The sequence below is a fragment of the Salmo salar genome, chromosome 16, assembly GCF_965601325.2.
Source record: "Salmo salar chromosome 16, fSalSal1, whole genome shotgun sequence".
In the NCBI taxonomy this organism is placed as follows: domain Eukaryota; kingdom Metazoa; phylum Chordata; class Actinopteri; order Salmoniformes; family Salmonidae; genus Salmo; species Salmo salar.
The window spans coordinates 83,846,339-83,864,331 of NC_138306.1; the positions used below are offsets into that span (position 1 = coordinate 83,846,339).

Consider the following 17,993-nt stretch of genomic DNA (forward strand, 5'->3'; position numbering starts at 1 on the left):
ACAAAACATTAGGAACACCTTCCTAATTTCGAGTACCCTCTTTTGCCCTCAGAACAGCCTCAATTCGGTGGGGCATGGACTCTACAAGGTGCCGAAAGCGTTCCACAGGGATGCTGGCCCATGTTGACTCCAATGCTTCCCACAGTTGTGTCAAGTTTGCTGGATGTCCTTTGGCTGGTGGAACATTCTTGATACACACAGGGAACTGTTGATCATAAACAACCCAGCAACGTTGCAGTTCTTGACACAAACCGATGCACTTTGCACGTACTAACATACCCCGTTCAAAGGCACTTAAATATTTTTGTCTTGCCGTTTCACCCTGTGGATTTAACAGGTGACTTCAATAAGGGATGATATAATTCACCTGGTCAGTCTGTCGTGGAAAGAGCAGGTGTTCCTAATGTTTTGTACAATCGGTGTATTGGCGTTTATATTTTAAATACATAAATATTTCACTAGGGGGCGACCAACAACCATGAAAATGTATGTCTAGTACATAACGGGCAATAAGCTGCTTGCAGCGCCTACACTGCTGAACACGGGGTGCGTTCGTAACTTCCCTCTGGCTATCTACTCCGAGTTCAGAACACTCGTCTGAGTGTGCCAGAGCGCAGAATAATTGATAAATTTACGAACGCTCAACACCCGTATATGACCAGTGTCAGTAAATGAAATTGTTGCCAGCAGCACAGTTGCAGTCACCAACGTTCTAGATAACATGAAAACTGCCTAACCATCTCTGCTAGGGTGAGAAATGGTCAGTGATGTGTTCTCTAATTTATGTCTGGAAGTAGCTTGCAAGCTAGCTAACTTGAGCCAGTTAGCTTGGGTGCTTGACAGCCGTTGTGAGGTCAGAACACTCGGATCAACCCTACTCCTCGACCAGAGTGTCCAGTGTGCACTCTGAACGCTCCGAGAGTGGATTTACGAACGCCCCGAGCACTGCCCTCAGGTCCCCTACACTGATCGACCTGGCCCCACCACGGCTGCTGGGGGCCTGGACCGAGAACACTGCCACTGTGCCGACACCCATATGAGGGGGTGGGGGAGGCCTGGACTGGAGATCTGGAGGTCTGCCCGCCGCCCAGAGAACCAGCCCGACTCTCTGCTCTCAGTTAATCTCCCCCCCGTTCATCCCTCCGTTATCCGACCCTCTGAGCCAGAGCCCTCTGCCGCACCTCGGCTCACGGGCCACCGACACACCTTCTCCAGACCTGGAAACCTGGACCCTAGATAGTTCATCCTTCCTCGGTAGCATGCTGTGTGAGTCCAACCCTCCAGATCTACGTGTTGGCCAAACCAGCGGTGGCAGCAACACTGACAGGCACACCCAGAGATCAGGAGGAGCCAGCTCCAGCACAGAACCACTCACCACACTCAACTCCTGGCTCAGCAGTGACAATCTCCCCACCGGAGCTGGCTCAGACTCTGGACAGTGGTCCCTCCTCTCAGAGATCGACATGTCACCACTCCGCAGCGGACTGGTCTTCTCACCCCCATCTCCTCCTCCGACCCCCTCACCCCCAGCAGCTCCTCCCCTACCAGAAGCACCAGAGGCAGCAAGCCAGGCAAGGAGAGACCCAGGGTCGTGGAGACACCTCATTCCCCGTATCACAGGCGCAACAGAGACCACAGAGATTATTATGGGATGTAGCAAAAATATATATTTTTTGGCAGCCTATTTTGTCAAGTTCATTGCCTTTTACTTAGGAAATTATCTGATTAGGTTATCTAAGGATTAATTCAAATGTTTATTTTATCAAAGAATTGAGTTAAGAAGAATTAGGTTTTTTTATTGATAAAATAGGACAGGGCCTCTAAAGCGGAACTAATTTAATGAGAGGTTTTGTTTCAGTGAAAGCGGAGGAATGTTTTGACCGCAGGACCGTTCCCAAACGTTGGTATGTGCTTTCGTTCTCGGGAATAATTTTTTTTAATAATAAACTGTTCCCAACCTGAATATTTTCATATCATTTACGTAAATTGAATAAGCACAATTAATGAAAAGTATGCTAAATACTTTTTGTCGCGTACTGCATGCATAACGTTACTTTGATACTGTCTTGGCTTGTTGAATATTCACTTCCTATATATTGTCGCATGATAAAGCAAGCTAACGTAAACGTTGCATAAAGCGAGTTGGCTTCGTTTTCTATTTACCATTTGCATGACATCAGTTTGCTCACTAACCTCAGAAATATGCGCTGTAAAATAATGGCATTTGCTAGAAATACCAAGTATTCCCGAAAACAACCTCCTTACATATCCCCAACAACCTCAAGTTGCTGCTAGTGGTCGGCTCGTATAGATGGTGTGTGATTATGCGGTTAGGACGGCGGCGTCTAACACGTTTTAACAGATCTGTGTCCAGACTGAGTCTCGTACTTTAACGTGGCTGATTTAGCGACTCACTGACTCCATCCAACCAGTGTCAAAGTAAGCGAACAGAGACGTTGCCATTATATGACTTGTGCTTCTGTCAAGTGATGGCAAGCAGATGATGCCTCTACTATAAGACAGCAATGTGCATGATCCTAGATAACCACAGCCTTTCATGTTTGGAGTTCATTCACAAGACAAGGGAAATATGACAACCTGGTTGCTCCTCAGCCCTCTAGGTGGCTGGTGCTGGCCTGGTGATAGTCTGCCATGGAGAGAGATGGGAGTAATGTTACATTATCTCTCCAGGTGGCTGGTACTGGCCTGGTGATAGTCTGCCATGGAGAGAGATGGGTGTAATGTTACATTATCTCTCCAGGTGGCTGGTACTGGCCTGGTGATAGTCTGCCATGGAGAGAGATGGGAGTAATGTTACATTATCTCTCCAGGTGGCTGGTACTGGCCTGGTGATAGTCTGCCATGGAGAGAGATGGGAGTAATGTTACATTATCTCTCCAGGTGGCTGGTACTGGCCTGGTGATAGTCTGCCATGGAGAGAGATGGGAGTAATGTTACATTATCTCTCCAGGTGGCTGGTACTGGCCTGGTGATAGTCTGCCATGGAGAGAGATGGGTGTAATGTTACATTATCTCTCCAGGTGGCTGGTACTGGCCTGGTGATAGTCTGCCATGGAGAGAGATGCAGTGGATGGAGATCTGCTGGACTGTCCCTGGGTACCAGTGTGTATCAGTGGGTCTCAGCTCCTGGCCAAGACCTGGTTTGGGGACACAGCGTACCGCATCCTGCTCACGGACCTGCACTCTGTGTGGGAGGAGGAGATGGACACCAGGGCCATCCAGGACAGAGCTCAGGCAAGGAGGACACACACATATGTACACACACTCAAACTAAAGTACATTTCTACAGCCTTTGAAAAAAATGTCCTCTCTGTCATAACAGGAGCTGAACCGGCGATTGCGGGCTCCCGTCCACGCCTTCTTCTCTCACATGTGTGAGGTGGCTCACCCCTGTCTGTCTGGACGGGTGGAGGATGGGGGTGAGCCTCAGTTCTCCCTCAACCACCACGGCGGTAACATCAACCTGAAGTTGAAGAGTGAGCTGGCTGGGGTGCCTTTCTACTGGGAATTCCGCTGCACCCCTGCCCCTGTTGCTTTGGTACGATCCATAGACTTAACTGAACACCAACTCTGTACTGAACTTTTGTGTGTTTTTATGCAAGCCCAGTGTGTGTGTGTGTGTGTGTGTGTGTGTGTGTGTGTGTGTGTGTGTGTGTGTGTGTGTGTGTGTGTGTGTGTGTGTGTGTGTGTGTGCGCGCGCGCTCCATGACTAATGGTTGTAATGTGTATTGGTGTGTTCTATCAGGTGTGCAGTCAGCTTGTGCGCCCCCTGCTGTTGATGAGCAGGTTACTGCAGAGACAGGTGGGCCAACTGGGAGCTCTGCTGGCCAGGAAAGACACTGAGCTCCAAGACTACAGGGACAATGGGGCAGTGCTGAGCAGAGGTAGGCTCTACGTGCAGAGAAACAAAAATACACTCATTAAACACAACATACACACCTGTTCCTCTCGTTGGTGTTTGTGTTTTGCAGAGCGATTGCAGACAGAGTTGTTTGAGGAACAGAGCTACAGAGAGAACTTCCTGACACAGGTAAGTTTCAGTCACAATCTCAGGCATACTGAACATGGATAGTTAGGAGGAATATATTACTGGGAAAGTGGAAGCCTGGCAAGAGCTGCCTTTGAATACTCAGCTTAGTAATAAGTAAGCCACAATAAACCAGGTTTCTGCTGCAATATTTTGTGTTGGTGTGTCTCTCTGAGCGTGGTCTTCCATAAACAAGGCAGTGTTCTACTTATTGGATGGTTGTCTGTCTTTGTTTTATCCAGTGATCACTGACAGTAGTGTGTCCACACTTTTGTAAATGACAGTTGTTATTTTTATAATGAAGTTGTAGTTGAACCTTTATCTAGACCTGAAAGACAATCGTGTGTTCAGGCTTTAAAGGAAATGCTTTGTTTGCACAAGGCGCTCATTGTGCTCAGTTGCATGGCACCCTGGGTCGTCCAGTGACGACTGGGTTCTTGCTCAGCCGATTGGTGGATGTAGTTTGTTCTGTTCTAGGGGCATTGTAGCCATGAGGTGGCTGGTGGGAGGTGCTAGGTTTGGCTGGATCATGGCCAAGTAAATTTCCCGTTGGGTTAAAGCCAGGTAAAGAGGCTTGGAGGACACGATGCGCTGGTGTATCTCCACATTGGCCTCGGTGGCCTCTTCAGGGGAGAAGGAGCTGATAAACCTCTTACTGCTGCCGCCTCGGTCATCACCTTGGCACAAGGGCTGGCGCAATTACCGTATGATCACGTAACCGACGATTATGGATGAAGACCTCCATGAAAATAAAATAACTGTCAAAACCTATTAAAAAAAACATGGAAGGAACAGCTGACTGAAGATGGGACGGATGGGCATTCGTTGTCTGTTTCTACGGTTACATGGACTCTTTACAACATAAGGAGACTTTGTTGCTCCTTGCTGTAGCAAACAAGGCGTTGGTTGCCTAGGCAACGCCCCACTTCCTGCAGCACATGCAGGAGTGGAGGAGAGAAGAAAATATGCGTCTTTAAAATAAAAAATGAACTGAAACATTTTGCTATTCAAACGATTACAACGCTGACCACGGTCATTATGCTGACCAATAACCGTCATCCAAAATTCCATGACCGTCACCGCTCTACTTTGCACTTATGATGGGTCCGCTCGGGGGAAATCAACTTTCTTAGTCGATCGTCGTGCACTCCGTCATCCAGATTATAGAGATTTACGCTCCTCTGGTGCGTCGTCTCCTGGGTCGCCTGGTGAGGGCTGGGTCCTTGCTCTTACCCCCTCAAAATGCTACCCTCCCCTGTTATTGGTCATTTTAAGAGGTTAGCATGTTTTAGGAGGGTATCATTTTGCCTCTAACGTTCTGTCATTATCCACGATTATGCGCAATCATGGTAGCATCAACATTATTGTAGAAGTGTTTAGAAACATTCTATTCTTATTTCCAATAAATGTGACTCCAAAATGACACAATGTTATTCAACATTCAGTTCCTACATTCAGTTCCTATTCCCAACAAACTGCAAAGGCATCGAACAAGATTGTAAAGTCACAAGCTTGATGTAGTCATTGTGTGCTAGGAATATGTGACCAAATACTAAACGTTTGACTACTTTAATACACTAAGTGCATTTTTTCCAAATACTTATGACACCTTCAAATGGAGGGACTAGAAACACAGTGCTTTCATTTCTAATCTAAACGGTAAAACATGGATGGAAATACCACCAAATAAAAGGTGACTTTGTGTCCTGTCGCCTCATAGGAAACATGCTGGAAGAGAGTAGAAAGTTGTAGCTGTTTAAATACGGTGGAGAGTGTATGTGCAGTCAGGCCTCCTTTGATAAAAATACTATAAAATATATAGCAGATTATGCAAACACAAAGTTAGATCATTTGTTTGTCCAAAATAGTGCTTTATTGTAAGAATAGACCTTGAATACTTCCTATTTACGCTCAAAATAAATTGTCTGAATTGCTCGTGTTAACAGTAGTAGTGGGATGCATGCAGTTGATGTGTGTGTTTGTTTGGTGCCCTGGTAGTTTAATGAGCATGTGTTTAGTTGGTGTGTTGAGTGTGTTTCAGTTTGAGTGTGTGGTAGGATGTGGAATTTCTCAGTCGCTGCTTCATTGACCCCCATCCCTGACCTGTGTGTATGTGTTGGCATTTCAAAGTGTCCTGGGGAATGTAGAGATGGATTTCTGTCTGAACTCTGCAGTGTGAAACGGGGCAGGCAGGGTCCACTCTCCCTCCCTCCTGTCCCGTACGGAGGGTAGTGGGTACTCGTCCTCCTTCCTGACCCCGTCGAGGCCCTCTAACTTGGGCTCGGACCTTACTGTAGTAAGCCTCCCTGGAGGTTTGGGGAAATGCTCATCTGGACCTGGCCCATAAAGAGAATGGCAATGCATGCAGGGGAACGTGGCCTTTCCTCCTCTCAGATCAAAGTACACACACCTCACACCCTTCTTCTCCCGGCCACGGCAAATTCCACTGAGCGCCGACAGGCCGCCACGGACCAAAGTCCAAACTGAAATTAAGTGTCTGGAAAAATTTCACTGCGAAGTGTCAAGGCAACACACACACTGGAGAGGGAGGTGGCATCTGTGGCCAGCCATTCCTTTGGGCTCATGGCCTAACCAGTAGACAGATGGGTGGAGGAGGTGGTGTCTCTGTTTGCGTTTCCCCCTCTGGGAAGACTCTCTGTGTACCTTTGTGTCCATCTGTCTCTCCTGGTGTCTTGCTGTTCGTCTTCCCTCTTAAGTCGGCTCTGTTTTAGCCTCCAGCCTTCAGCTCGTTGGGCTATACTGGGATCTGTTTTAGCCTCCAGCCTTCAGCTCGTTGGGCTATACTGGGATCTGTTTTAGCCTCCAGCCTTCAGCTCGTTGGGCTATACTGGGATCTGTTTTAGCCTCCAGCCTTCAGCTCGTTGGGCTATACTGGGATCTGTTTTAGCCTCCAGCCTTCAGCTCGTTGGGCTATACTGGGATCTGTTTTAGCCTCCAGCCTTCAGCTCGTTGGGCTATACTGGGATCTGTTTTAGCCTCCAGCCTTCAGCTCGTTGGGCTATACTGGGATCTGTTTTAGCCTCCAGCCTTCAGCTCGTTGGGCTATACTGGGATCTGTTTTAGCCTTCAGCCTTCAGCTTGTTGGGTTATACTGGGATCTGTTTTAGCCTTCAGCTCGTAGGACTATACAAGCACTGAGATGCAGCGGTCAAAGGCACTTCATCTCAGTGCTTGAGGCGTCACTACAGACACCCAGGTTCGAATCCAGGCTGTATCACAACTGGCCGTGTTTGGGTGTCCCATAGGGCGGCGCACAATTGGCCCAGCGTCGTCCGGGTTTGGCCAGTGTAGGCTGTCATTGTAAATAAGAATTTGTTCTTTACTGACTTGCCTAGTTAAATAAAGGTTAAATTAAAATAAATAAAATAAAATCTGTTTTAGCCTTCGGCTCGTAGGGCTATACTGGGATCTGTTTTAGCCTCCAGCTTTTAGCTCGTAGGTCTATACTAGGATCTGTTTTAGCCTCCAGCTTTTAGCTCGTAGGTCTATACTAGGATCTGTTTTAGCCTCCAGCCTTCAGCTCGTAGGGCTATACTAGGATCTGTTTTAGCCTCCAGCCTTCAGCTCGTAGGTCTATACTAGGATCTGTTTCAGCCTTCAGCTCGTAGGTCTATACTAGGATCTGTTTCAGCCTTCAGCTCGTAGGTCTATACTAGGATCTGTTTCAGCCTCCAGCCTTCAGCTCGTAGGTCTATACTAGGATCTGTTTTAGCCTCCAGCCTTCAGCTCGTAGGTCTATACTAGGATCTGTTTCAGCCTTCGGCTCGTAGGTCTATACTAGGATCTGTTTCAGCCTCCAGCCTTCAGCTCGTAGGTCTATACTAGGATCTGTTTTAGCCTTCGGCTCGTAAGGCTATGCTGGGAACCCAGGCCCAGATAATGCCCCCTTCACCTCCGCTCACCTCAGTCAACACGGCACCTACATTTGATGGTGACTCTTACTCAATGGCAACTGAAAGATGCCTTTATCTGTGGGCAAACACATTTAGAATGACATATCTGGCCTTCAAAGTGGTGAGCCAGGGTATTTTTGGAGAATGGTTTTCCTGCAAATGAAAGGAAAGACTTCTCTATTTGTCAACAGACCTGGGTTCAAATAGCTTTTGAAATCTTTCAAATACTTGCGCTCTGCTTGATTGAGCTTGCCTGGCGCAAAGGGACCAATGGAATGGTACCAAAAGTGCAAACATTGCCCATCCAGACAGGCTCAAGGAACCGCTCAAAGTATTTCAAATACTATTTGAACCCAGGTGTGGTTTGTACCTTCTTTCGCTCCACCCCCCCCCCCCCCCCCCCCCCCCTCTCCTCCCACCACTGGGGATTTTCTATTGCCATCCTCTTCCACTGTAGAGTAGACCTCCTGGAAAGGAAGATGAGAGAGGTGTGCAGATGAAAGGAGGGGAAAGAGACAGACTGGGGAAGAGAAAGTCAACCCAGGTACCTTTCTAGCTTTCCATTGGAGCCCCTCATCACCCCACAGAAACACCCCACCCACCACAGGTCAACATTGACATGGAGGTTGGAATTAGACTACCCGTCCACTGTCTCGCACACACACACACACACACACACACACACACACACACACACACACACACACACACACACACACATACCGTGTCCTGGGTTCAGCTGGAATCTAGATGCCCATTTCTGATGTGAGGTGGAGGGGCCCAGAGTGACAGTGTTGTGGTGAAAAACCCTTCTGTCCTTCTTTTAGCTCACACTGATCTCCATCTGGGCTTTCCTCGTTTTCACCTGTTTTTGACCCGTTTTGGGGATGTTTTGTCACCTGTTTTTGACCCGTTTTGGGGATGTTTTGTCACCTGTTTTTGACCCGTTTTGGGGATGTTTTGTCAGCGCTTGTGGATCTGGCCTGGCAAGGGGCGTGTCTGTCTGTCCACACTGGACCGGGTAATGACGCATGGTTTTGGTTTCAGAAGGGAGGTTGTGTGTGTGTGTGTGTGTGTGTGTGTGTGTGTGTGTGTGTGTGTGTGTGTGTGTGTGTGACCAGTCCGCAGCAGTGACGCATGTTTTGGTGCTGAGTGGAGAAAAACATTGTGAAAGAGGGGAGGGACATGTTCCCTGTGGTCTCCCCCTTCTCACCCATGCTGGATAGGAACAGGCTGGTCAGATCAGGGGAGGGGGAGTGGAGCATTTACAGTAGTGAGTTAACATGCTAGTCCATCTGTAGGGCTGTGGATTTGGTTCTCCCTGGGGGTCTATGGGTTGGGGGACGGGGGGGTGGAGGGGGTAGGGAGAAGTCTGGAAGCAGGGGATGTGGGGAGCTACTGCGGGTTTGAGGGTAGCATCTCCCCCCTGGTTATTCAGGGGCTCCATCTGCCAGAGGCTGTCATCACCTCTGGACTTCAGATCTGGCTCTGCTGCTCCTATGTCATCTCCCTTTATGTAGATGTCATGTATTTTCTGTCTTCATTGAACAGAGTGTGAGAGGATGGCCGTGGGGAAAGCTAGAGAAAGTTTGTGTCAAAGGGCAGCAGGCGCTATTTAAACCTATGCAGACAGTGTAGACCTGTGTGTAGGAGGCTAGACCAGCCACCTGTGTGAACTGTCATACAGCTCCTGTCTAGATCAGTCCAAGCACTGCTAGATAGATAAAGGCTGTTTTGAGATCAGTGGCTGAGCTGATGCCATGGTTCTATGCTCTGGTCATCCTCTCTTGCATTCCTCTCCATGTCTTTCTCTCGTTCACCTCTCTCTCTCTCCGCTTCTCCCCCCTCTCTCTTGCTCTCTCTCTCTCCCTCCCCCTACGCTCTCTCTCTCCCTCCCCCCACGCTCTCCCCTTTTCTCCCACTCTCTCTTGCTCTCCCCCCTTTCCTCCCTCCTCTATCTATCTATCTATCTATCTATCTATCTATCTATCTATCTATCTATCTATCTCTCTCCCTCCTCCCCCCTCTCTTGCCCTCTCTCTCCCCCCTCTCCATTCCCCCCTCCCCTTTTCCTCCTCCTCTATCTATCTATCTATCTCTCTCCCTCCCTCTTCTGTGTGGTAAATCATTGACAGCGGTCTTCTCAACAGGAGTGGGCCTTATCACACACGGCTGAGGAATTCCTGCTCAGTGTGACTGTAGGTAGGGCTCCCTATTAAACTAACAGCTACACAGTCAGTTGGACCAGCTCCTGTTGCCCTGTTCTACCAGACACAGTCAGTTGGACCAGCTCCTGTTGCCCTGTTCTACCAGACACAGTCAGTTGGACCAGCTCCTGTTGCCCTGTTCTACCAGACACAGTCAGTTGGACCAGCTCCTGTTGCCCTGTTCTACCAGACACAGTCAGTTGGACCAGCTCCTGTTGCCCTGTTCTACCAGACACAGTCAGTTGGACCAGCTCCTGTTGCCCTGTTCTACCAGACACAGTCAGTTGGACCAGCTCCTGTTGCCCTGTTCTACCAGACACAGTCAGTTGGACCAGCTCCTGTGGCTCACTGGCACAGCCTGGGTTAGATTACCCTGTTAGTTTGGTGGAGAGGCATGAGGTGATGGACTGGGTTTTGTAGTTTTTTTAGAGGGGTGTTGTTAAAGGTATGAGCTGGGTTTGGTAGTTTTTAGAAGCACATTTTTGAGGGAATTATGTGGGTTTTGTAGTTTTAGGGGTTTGTTTTGAGGGAAGGGGGTTTTGTAGTTTTTAGAGGCATATTTGTATGCTTCAGTTTGTTATGTAGGTATATACAGTAACAAACTTAGCCCTGATGAACCGCGATATACGATTTACCCCAAGTGAGTTAATATCTCGGGTTTGTTGCCAATGCGTCTGCCTTCGGGGTCATAGTGACCCAGGTTCAACCCTTGCCAGGGATGATGCAATAGCTGGCGTTCACTGCTACAATACTGTCTAGAACTATTAGAGGGCATCGGTGACTCATATTCCTTTTGGCCAATGCATGAACCCCTGGGGAAAAAGTGGAGGTGAAATTACTATCTGGCAACCCTGTGGTTAATAACGCATGGGATACCTGGCAACCCTGTGGTTAATAACGCACGGGATACCTGGCAACCCTGTGGTTAATAACGCACGGGATACCTGGCAACCCTGTGGTTAATAACGCACGGGATACCTGGCAACCCTGTGGTTAATAACGCACGGGATACCTGGCAACCCTGTGGTTAATAACGCACGGGATACCTGGCAACCCTGTGGTTAATAACGCACGGGATACCTGGCAACCCTGTGGTTAATAATGCACGGGATACCTGGCAACCCTGTGGTTAATAACGCACGGGATACCTGGCAACCCTGTGGTTAATAACGCACGGGATACCTGGCAACCCTGTGGTTAATAACGCACGGGATACCTGGCAACCCTGTGGTTAATAACGCACGGGATACCTGGCAACCCTGTGGTTAATAACGCACGGGATACCTGGCAACCCTGTGGTTAATAACGCACGGGATACCTGGCAACCCTGTGGTTAATAACGCACGGGATACCTGGCAACCCTGTGGTTAATAACGCACGGGATACCTGGCAACCCTGTGGTTAATAACGCACGGGATACCTGGCAACCCTGTGGTTAATAACGCACGGGATACCTGGCAACCCTGTGGTTAATAACGCACGGGATACCTGGCAACTCTGTGGTTAATAACGCACGGGATACCTGGCAACCCTGTGGGTTGAATAGCACCTGCTCGGGAGACCCCACTGCCCCCAGGCGCTCACAGCTGGACCAGTGTCCCACAGCTGAGTGCTGACTTTCTTTGGTATCAGGTTGGGTTCAAAGGTGTCCATCTCTGTCATTTGATTGGGTGATGTAATGACTGAAACAAACACACTTGAAGTGACTGGCTGCTGTCTGTCAGTGGATCCTGCTTGTTCACTGATGTTTTATTGACCGCAGGTGATAAAGCGGAGAGTGGTTTATGTGCTGGACGTACTCTTCATGAAACTTCATGCCCACTCCCCCCTCACTAGGGGGGTGGGGAGGGGGGCTTGTGTCCCCAGGGGGAGGCCTCTGCCCAGGCCTCTGGCGGTAATGGAGCCCCAGGCTCTGGGCTGGGCCTCCATCATCATTCCTAACTGATAAGCATGTAAAGTCCCTAATAACCATCCTGGACTGGAGGCCCACTGGTAGGCCAGGACCAGAGAAGGAGAGATCATCAGAGGGAAGGAGAGAAATAGAAAGATGAGAGAAGATCTTTATAATATCCTTCTTTCCTCTTCTCTTCCCTCCCTTCTTCCCTAATAGAGAAAAGACAGAGCGAGTGGCTGCAGTCCAAACACGTTATTTTTACCCCCTCAGCCCTCGCGCTAGCCACTTTCCCTCGGAGGAATCGCTATCAAAACCGGATGCAGTTTGATTGCCATCTTAAGTGGAGGTCCAGTTCACTAACGTTGCCCCTCAGCCCTCCATTTAGCTCCAGAGAGTGAGTGAAGAACTTTGATCACTTTTTGGGGTTGATATGACCCACAATTCAATGCAAACTGTAGTCACGTGTCATTCTGGTGGCCGCGAATCAACACCGGACTAGAGACTGGTGTATCTCATAAAACAACACCAGCCTAGAGACTGGTGTATCTCAGAAAACAACACCAGCTTAGAGACTGGTGTATCTCATAAAACAACACCAGCCTAGAGACTGGTGTATCTCAGAAAACAACACCAGCCTAGAGACTGGTGTATCTCAGAAAACAACACCGGACTAGAGACTGGTGTATCTCAGAAAACAACACCAGCCTAGAGACTGGTGTATCTCATAAAACAACACCGGACTAGAGACTGGTCTATCTCATAAAACAACACCAGCCTAGAGACTGGTGTATCTCATAAAACAACACCAGCCTAGAGACTGGTCTATCTCATAAAACAACACCGGCCTAGAGACTGGTCTATCTAAGAGCTGTTTACCCACTAGTAATAGAGGGAAATGTCAACATCCCTCACCCTCCTCCTACTTATCCCCCTCTTCTTTCACCTTCCCTGTTTTTCTTTGGTTAGGCCGCAGGGCAGTGATTGGCTAAGGTGCCCGTATGGATTATGGATGGCCAGCAGTCTAACAACCCTGCAGAGGGCAGGGGTCAGATTTGTGAGGGTGCAACTAAAGGAACTTGACTGGCGTGCATCTCATTGACAGTCTGAGGTTAAACTGACCCTAACCTCAACCAAACTCTAACACAGGTGAGCTCACCAAAGCAGTAGCTCCTCCCCTTTCTCCGTACTGCAGGACTTTGGTCAGTTATGACAGCGCAGGCCACTCAGTCTGGTGGAGGCCACAGGAAGGTTCCAGATGAATATTATTAACTGTGAGGTAGAGAGGTGGTTGAACCACGGTAGTCCATTTAAACTGACCTTTGACCTTTGTTTTGTTAACTCTTTATGTCATTCTTTCCCTTTTTATGGTTTTAAGTTGTTTATCGTCCAGGAGGGCTGATCTAGGATCAGGTCCATGCCCTTATTCATTATGCTTTAAAAGGCTAAACTGATCCTAGAACAACACTCCTACTCTGAGACACAGGCCCAATACATTAGACATACTTTTGAGAATGCTTTACACTTGCCGGTTTAAAGGCCTAGTTACAGCTCTGACTGAGATGTAATCCGTTGTAAGGGGAAACAGCACCGCTGGCCGCCCCACCACCATTATTGTTTTGTTGCCAAGCTGAGGCGACGTCGCGCAGCATGGTAAAGATATTGCTGTGCATATTGTGAGCAATGATGTCTGATTTTTTTTTTAAGGAAAAAAAGTGTTTGTTCTTTGCAGTAACTTGTTTGTTGTTGTAACATCAGAAACAGACGTAGCAGTTTCACCATTAAGGATTTCACAATTTTCTTACTATTATTTTACTATTACTGTCCATCAATGATCCTCAAACAACTTGACAGAAATGGAGCAAATTTGCCAGAAGAGGTGTGCATGCCAAATGTTATCCAATGTGTCCTACAGGAGAAGGTTGGGACAAAATGGGAAAACAGCAAGTTTCCACATTTCCCAAGGCACTGTAGTTACAGGAATTGAATGCAGTAAACACTTATTTAGACTGAAATGCAGTGGTTTGTGTGGCACAAGGGGAGAACATTGATAGAAGTGTGGGAGAAAAGACGAGGGCCAAATTATAGCATGAATGACAAAATGGATGAAAACCGGAGGTTGAATGATAAAGATGAAGGTGCGGAACAGAAAATGAGATGATGGAGAGAGTGAGGAGGAGAGCGGAGAGAGTGAGGAGGAGAGCGGAGAGAGTGAGGAGGAGAGCGGAGAGAGTGAGGAGGAGAGCGGAGAGAGTGAGGAGGAGAGCGGAGAGAGTGAGGAGGAGAGCGGAGAGAGTGAGGAGGAGAGCGGAGAGAGTGAGGAGGAGAGCGGAGAGAGTGAGGAGGAGAGCGGAGAGAGTGAGGAGGAGAGCGGAGAGAGTGAGGAGGAGAGCGGAGAGAGTGAGGAGGAGAGCGGAGAGAGAGCGGAGAGAGTGAGGAGGAGAGCGGAGAGAGTGAGGAGGAGAGCGGAGAGAGTGAGGAGGAGAGCGGAGAGAGTGAGGAGGAGAGCGGAGAGAGTGAGGAGGAGAGCGGAGAGAGTGAGGAGGAGAGCGGAGAGAGTGAGGAGGAGAGCGGAGAGAGAGCGGAGAGAGTGAGGAGGAGAGCGGAGAGAGTGAGGAGGAGAGCGGAGAGAGTGAGGAGGAGAGCGGAGAGAGTGAGGAGGAGAGCGGAGAGAGTGAGGAGGAGAGCGGAGAGAGTGAGGAGGAGAGCGGAGAGAGTGAGGAGGAGAGCGGAGAGAGTGAGGAGGAGAGCGGAGAAGAGAAGGGTGGCTTTGCTGCTTTTCTATGGAGTCGCTGGTCCTCCACACATTGGTTGCTCTGTGCCCAAAGGGGAACTAAAGCCTGACCAGACCATACATTTATTTTTACCATATTTAAACAAACAAAAAACTAAAATAAATCAATGCAGACCTCTAAACCTGACCAAGTATGTTTAGGAGCCCCTCTCACTGACAGCAGTGCGAGACCACCAATTTCTCCCGGTCAATATTTGAACAGCTAATTCAGAGTTTGTCCTCTCCGTTTGACTGAAAAAAGTGAGTGAAAGAGTAGAATGAATAGTGTGTACGTGCTGTATGAGTTTAGTATGTTATCTGTCTTGACTTGTAGTTGGTTGTGGCGTCAACGTGTGTGTGTGTGTGTGTGTGTGTGTGTGTGTGTGTGTGTGTGTGTGTGTGTGTGTGTGTGTGTGTGTGTGTGTGTGTGTGTGTGTGTGTGTGTGTGTGTGTGTGTGTGTGTGTGTGTGTGTGTGTGTGTGTGTGTGTGTGTGTGTGTGTGTGCACAACAGTGCAGTACGGAGTTGCAGCAGCCTATATAGACCTACCGAAGTTTCCTGTCTCCTGTAGTGTTGTTCCTGTCTCCTGTAGTGTTGTTCCTGTCTGCTAGTCTCTACCTTGTGCCAGAGCTGCTAGAAAAACTGCTTAGATTAGACCCTTATCAGGCCTTCAGCCTTCAGTCACTCCCCCAGACCTCTACCGTGTGACTGACTGGGGAAAGCAGGCCACGGCTGCAGGCCAACAGGCAGGAGGCAGGCTGACTGACTGACTGACTGACTGGGGAAAGCAGGCCACGGCTGCAGGCCAACAGGCAGGAGGCAGGCTGACTGACTGACAGACACTGAAGGACATAGGCTTTCCATATCATTCATTTATTCTCTCTCAATCATTTAGTGTAGGTTTTTCTCTATACCTCTTACTCGTTCCCTCATACTGTTTCTCTCCCTCACACTTTCTCTCGTGCTCTCTCTGATAGCTTAGTGTTTGCTCAGGTCACAGTTTATTTCTGGTCATTTCCCTCTGCTTCTTGTACTCTTATTTTTCTTTCATTTAATCCCCTCAAAATATAGTGTGCAGGAAAATATTAATTTATATTTATGGAAAGATAGCCAACAGTTTTGACATTAGTTGGATTTGTCATAATTTTCTCACTTTCCCATTCTCTCACTCTCCCTCAGACTGTGCCACAGGTATGTGCGAGGCAGGGCGGTCTGGGGTTTGACTCTGAGCTGCAGGAGCTCTACTCAGCCGTCACGTCCTACGGCAACACCAACGCTCGCAAACGTAAGATCTCTGAGAGACACGCCCCCGAAGAGGACCAATCCACCACAGAGGACCGTGACCCTAACCACGCCGCCAGCGGCACACAGCCCCCAGGTCTGGACCTCTCCTCTCATTGGTCATATGATCTTTCTAATCCCGCCCACCTTGCCGTCACCTCTGTGGCCCAAGGCCTCAGATTTGGACCTGTATGATCGCATGTCCTACCAACACTCTCTCTCTCTCACACAGACACACACATACATTCTATAAGAGATCACTAGGGGGAGGGATGAAGTTCTATATTCTGTCCCAGACATTTCTGTAATCTAGCTGAACAACATCAATCACCCAAACACTTCACTTCTCCTGCTAGTGCTGCTTTTAACACAACAACTGGCGTGGGAAAGTTGGAGTCTCAAGCGGTTTGATACCTTTGTTGCAACGTTGATAAATGTGTTGCAACGTTGCAGCTCATACCAAGGCTGCCGTGGCCAGGACAGCTCAGCTGAGCTTGGTTTGGCTCGGCTCAATAGTGTGAAAAATGGGTTTTAGCGTCTGATTATGGCCACTATAGGTGTGAATTGGTGGTTTGTTTATTCCCTACAGGAGAGGAGGTGAACCACGGGCTGGACCAGGTGAACCACGGGCTGGACCAGGTGAACCACGGGCTGGACCAGGGGGATAAGAGGCAGACTGGACGGGGGGACCGAGCCAGAACCACAGACTCAGAGAGACCTAATGAGGAACAGGTCTGGTCAACTCTGCAATGATTCTGATTTACCATTAATAATGAATGAACCAATAGGATTTATTGGTAAGCCCTTTTACATCAGCAGATGTAACTAAGGCTGCGTTTACACAGGCAGCCCAATTGTGAATTTTTTTTCTTCACTAATTGGTATTTTGAGCAATCTGATCAGCTGTATTGCCAATAATTGGGCAAAAGATCAGAATTGGGCTGCCTGTGTAAACGCCGCCTAAGGGCTGTATGGTAACCCAGCCTAGACCCCTCTCCCTCAGACTGAAGAGTGGAGGCTATAATGTAACCATAATATCCTTACCTTGTTTCTAATGTCTGTTGCCGTCCTCAAAGACTACAGTTCCCATGGCTGCTGCCGCAGATCGGCCCTCCGCGCGACCCAAGAAGAAGAAAGCTAAGGGGCTTTTTGGATGACCTCAGAACCAGTAGTGCACCGAACACTATGGAGACTGTCTGTGACTACGTCCCAAATGACACGGTCAAAAGTAGTGCACTATGTAGGGAATTAGGTGTCTTTTGGGACGCCGTCTATGAGCACTACCACCTTACTTCATGTGACATGTTTTTCAAGTACTCATCTACTGATATGTCCTTTTTTTTAATCTTTTTTATTTTTATTCGATAGATATGCATGTTTTTCCTTGGCATTGTTTGATGGATGTGTATTTTTTAATTGTCTAAATAATAAATAAATAGTGTGACAATTTAGTGTGTCTTATCAATATAAGTGTTAGATGTGGATCAATGACTGTGTCCTCACCACATTTGCAACTGATCTGCATTTTGGGAACATCATGAAATACTTGTTTCAACTTCTGGGCAGAATGGAGTTGTCCTGTAATGGCAGTAATGTACCAGGCCTGCGTCTACTCCAACCACAGGGCTCGTTCATGCATGCTCCAGACGCCTTATCCTTATTGGATGGTTGGCAGTGTGTTGGCAATTAATTCTTATTTCTTTCGAGAGAGAGTGAGATATTGACTCAAGGTGTTGTAGAATGCTTGGAATGCTATTGAAGTCCTGTTCAATCATTGGTCTACGACTTGGCTTGTTTTCAAAAGTCAACGCCGTTAGAACACTGTCATAGCTCAGTCAGAATGCATATTTATACATTTTGTGATATCAATTTATCCCAGT

General features: G+C 48.2%; 1 protein-coding gene across 3 annotated transcripts; it reads left to right on the forward strand.

Annotated features, from left to right (window-relative positions):
• The first annotated feature begins 1,833 nt into the window (after nucleotides 1–1,833).
• On the forward strand, nucleotides 1,834–17,564 carry nhej1 (nonhomologous end-joining factor 1). 3 transcript variants are annotated; one of them, XM_082963063.1, is made up of 9 exons: nucleotides 1,834–1,904; nucleotides 3,042–3,255; nucleotides 3,344–3,400; nucleotides 3,446–3,559; nucleotides 3,767–3,905; nucleotides 3,993–4,051; nucleotides 16,012–16,210; nucleotides 16,703–16,845; nucleotides 17,190–17,564. In XM_082963063.1, exons 2-9 carry the CDS (start codon nucleotides 3,073–3,075, stop codon nucleotides 17,268–17,270), a joined length of 975 nt encoding a protein of 324 aa, XP_082819189.1. In that variant the 5' UTR covers nucleotides 1,834–1,904; nucleotides 3,042–3,072; the 3' UTR covers nucleotides 17,271–17,564. The 3 variants fall into 3 exon arrangements, with proteins under 3 accessions (XP_082819189.1, XP_082819187.1, XP_082819188.1); XM_082963061.1 differs by having other exon boundaries at nucleotides 1,835–1,904; nucleotides 3,344–3,559; XM_082963062.1 differs by lacking the exon at nucleotides 1,834–1,904 and adding an exon at nucleotides 1,985–2,439 and having other exon boundaries at nucleotides 3,344–3,559.
• Nucleotides 17,565–17,993: the final 429 nt, after the last annotated feature.

Coding starts and splice junctions, on each gene's coding strand:
- nhej1 (XM_082963061.1), top strand. CDS start 3,073: ATGGAGAGAGATGCAGTGGATGGAGATCTGCTGGACTGTCCCTGGGTA. Junction 3,256..3,343: donor CCATCCAGGACAGAGCTCAG/GCAAGGAGGACA, acceptor CTGTCATAACAG/GAGCTGAACCGGCGATTGCG. Junction 3,560..3,766: donor CCCCTGCCCCTGTTGCTTTG/GTACGATCCATA, acceptor GTGTTCTATCAG/GTGTGCAGTCAGCTTGTGCG.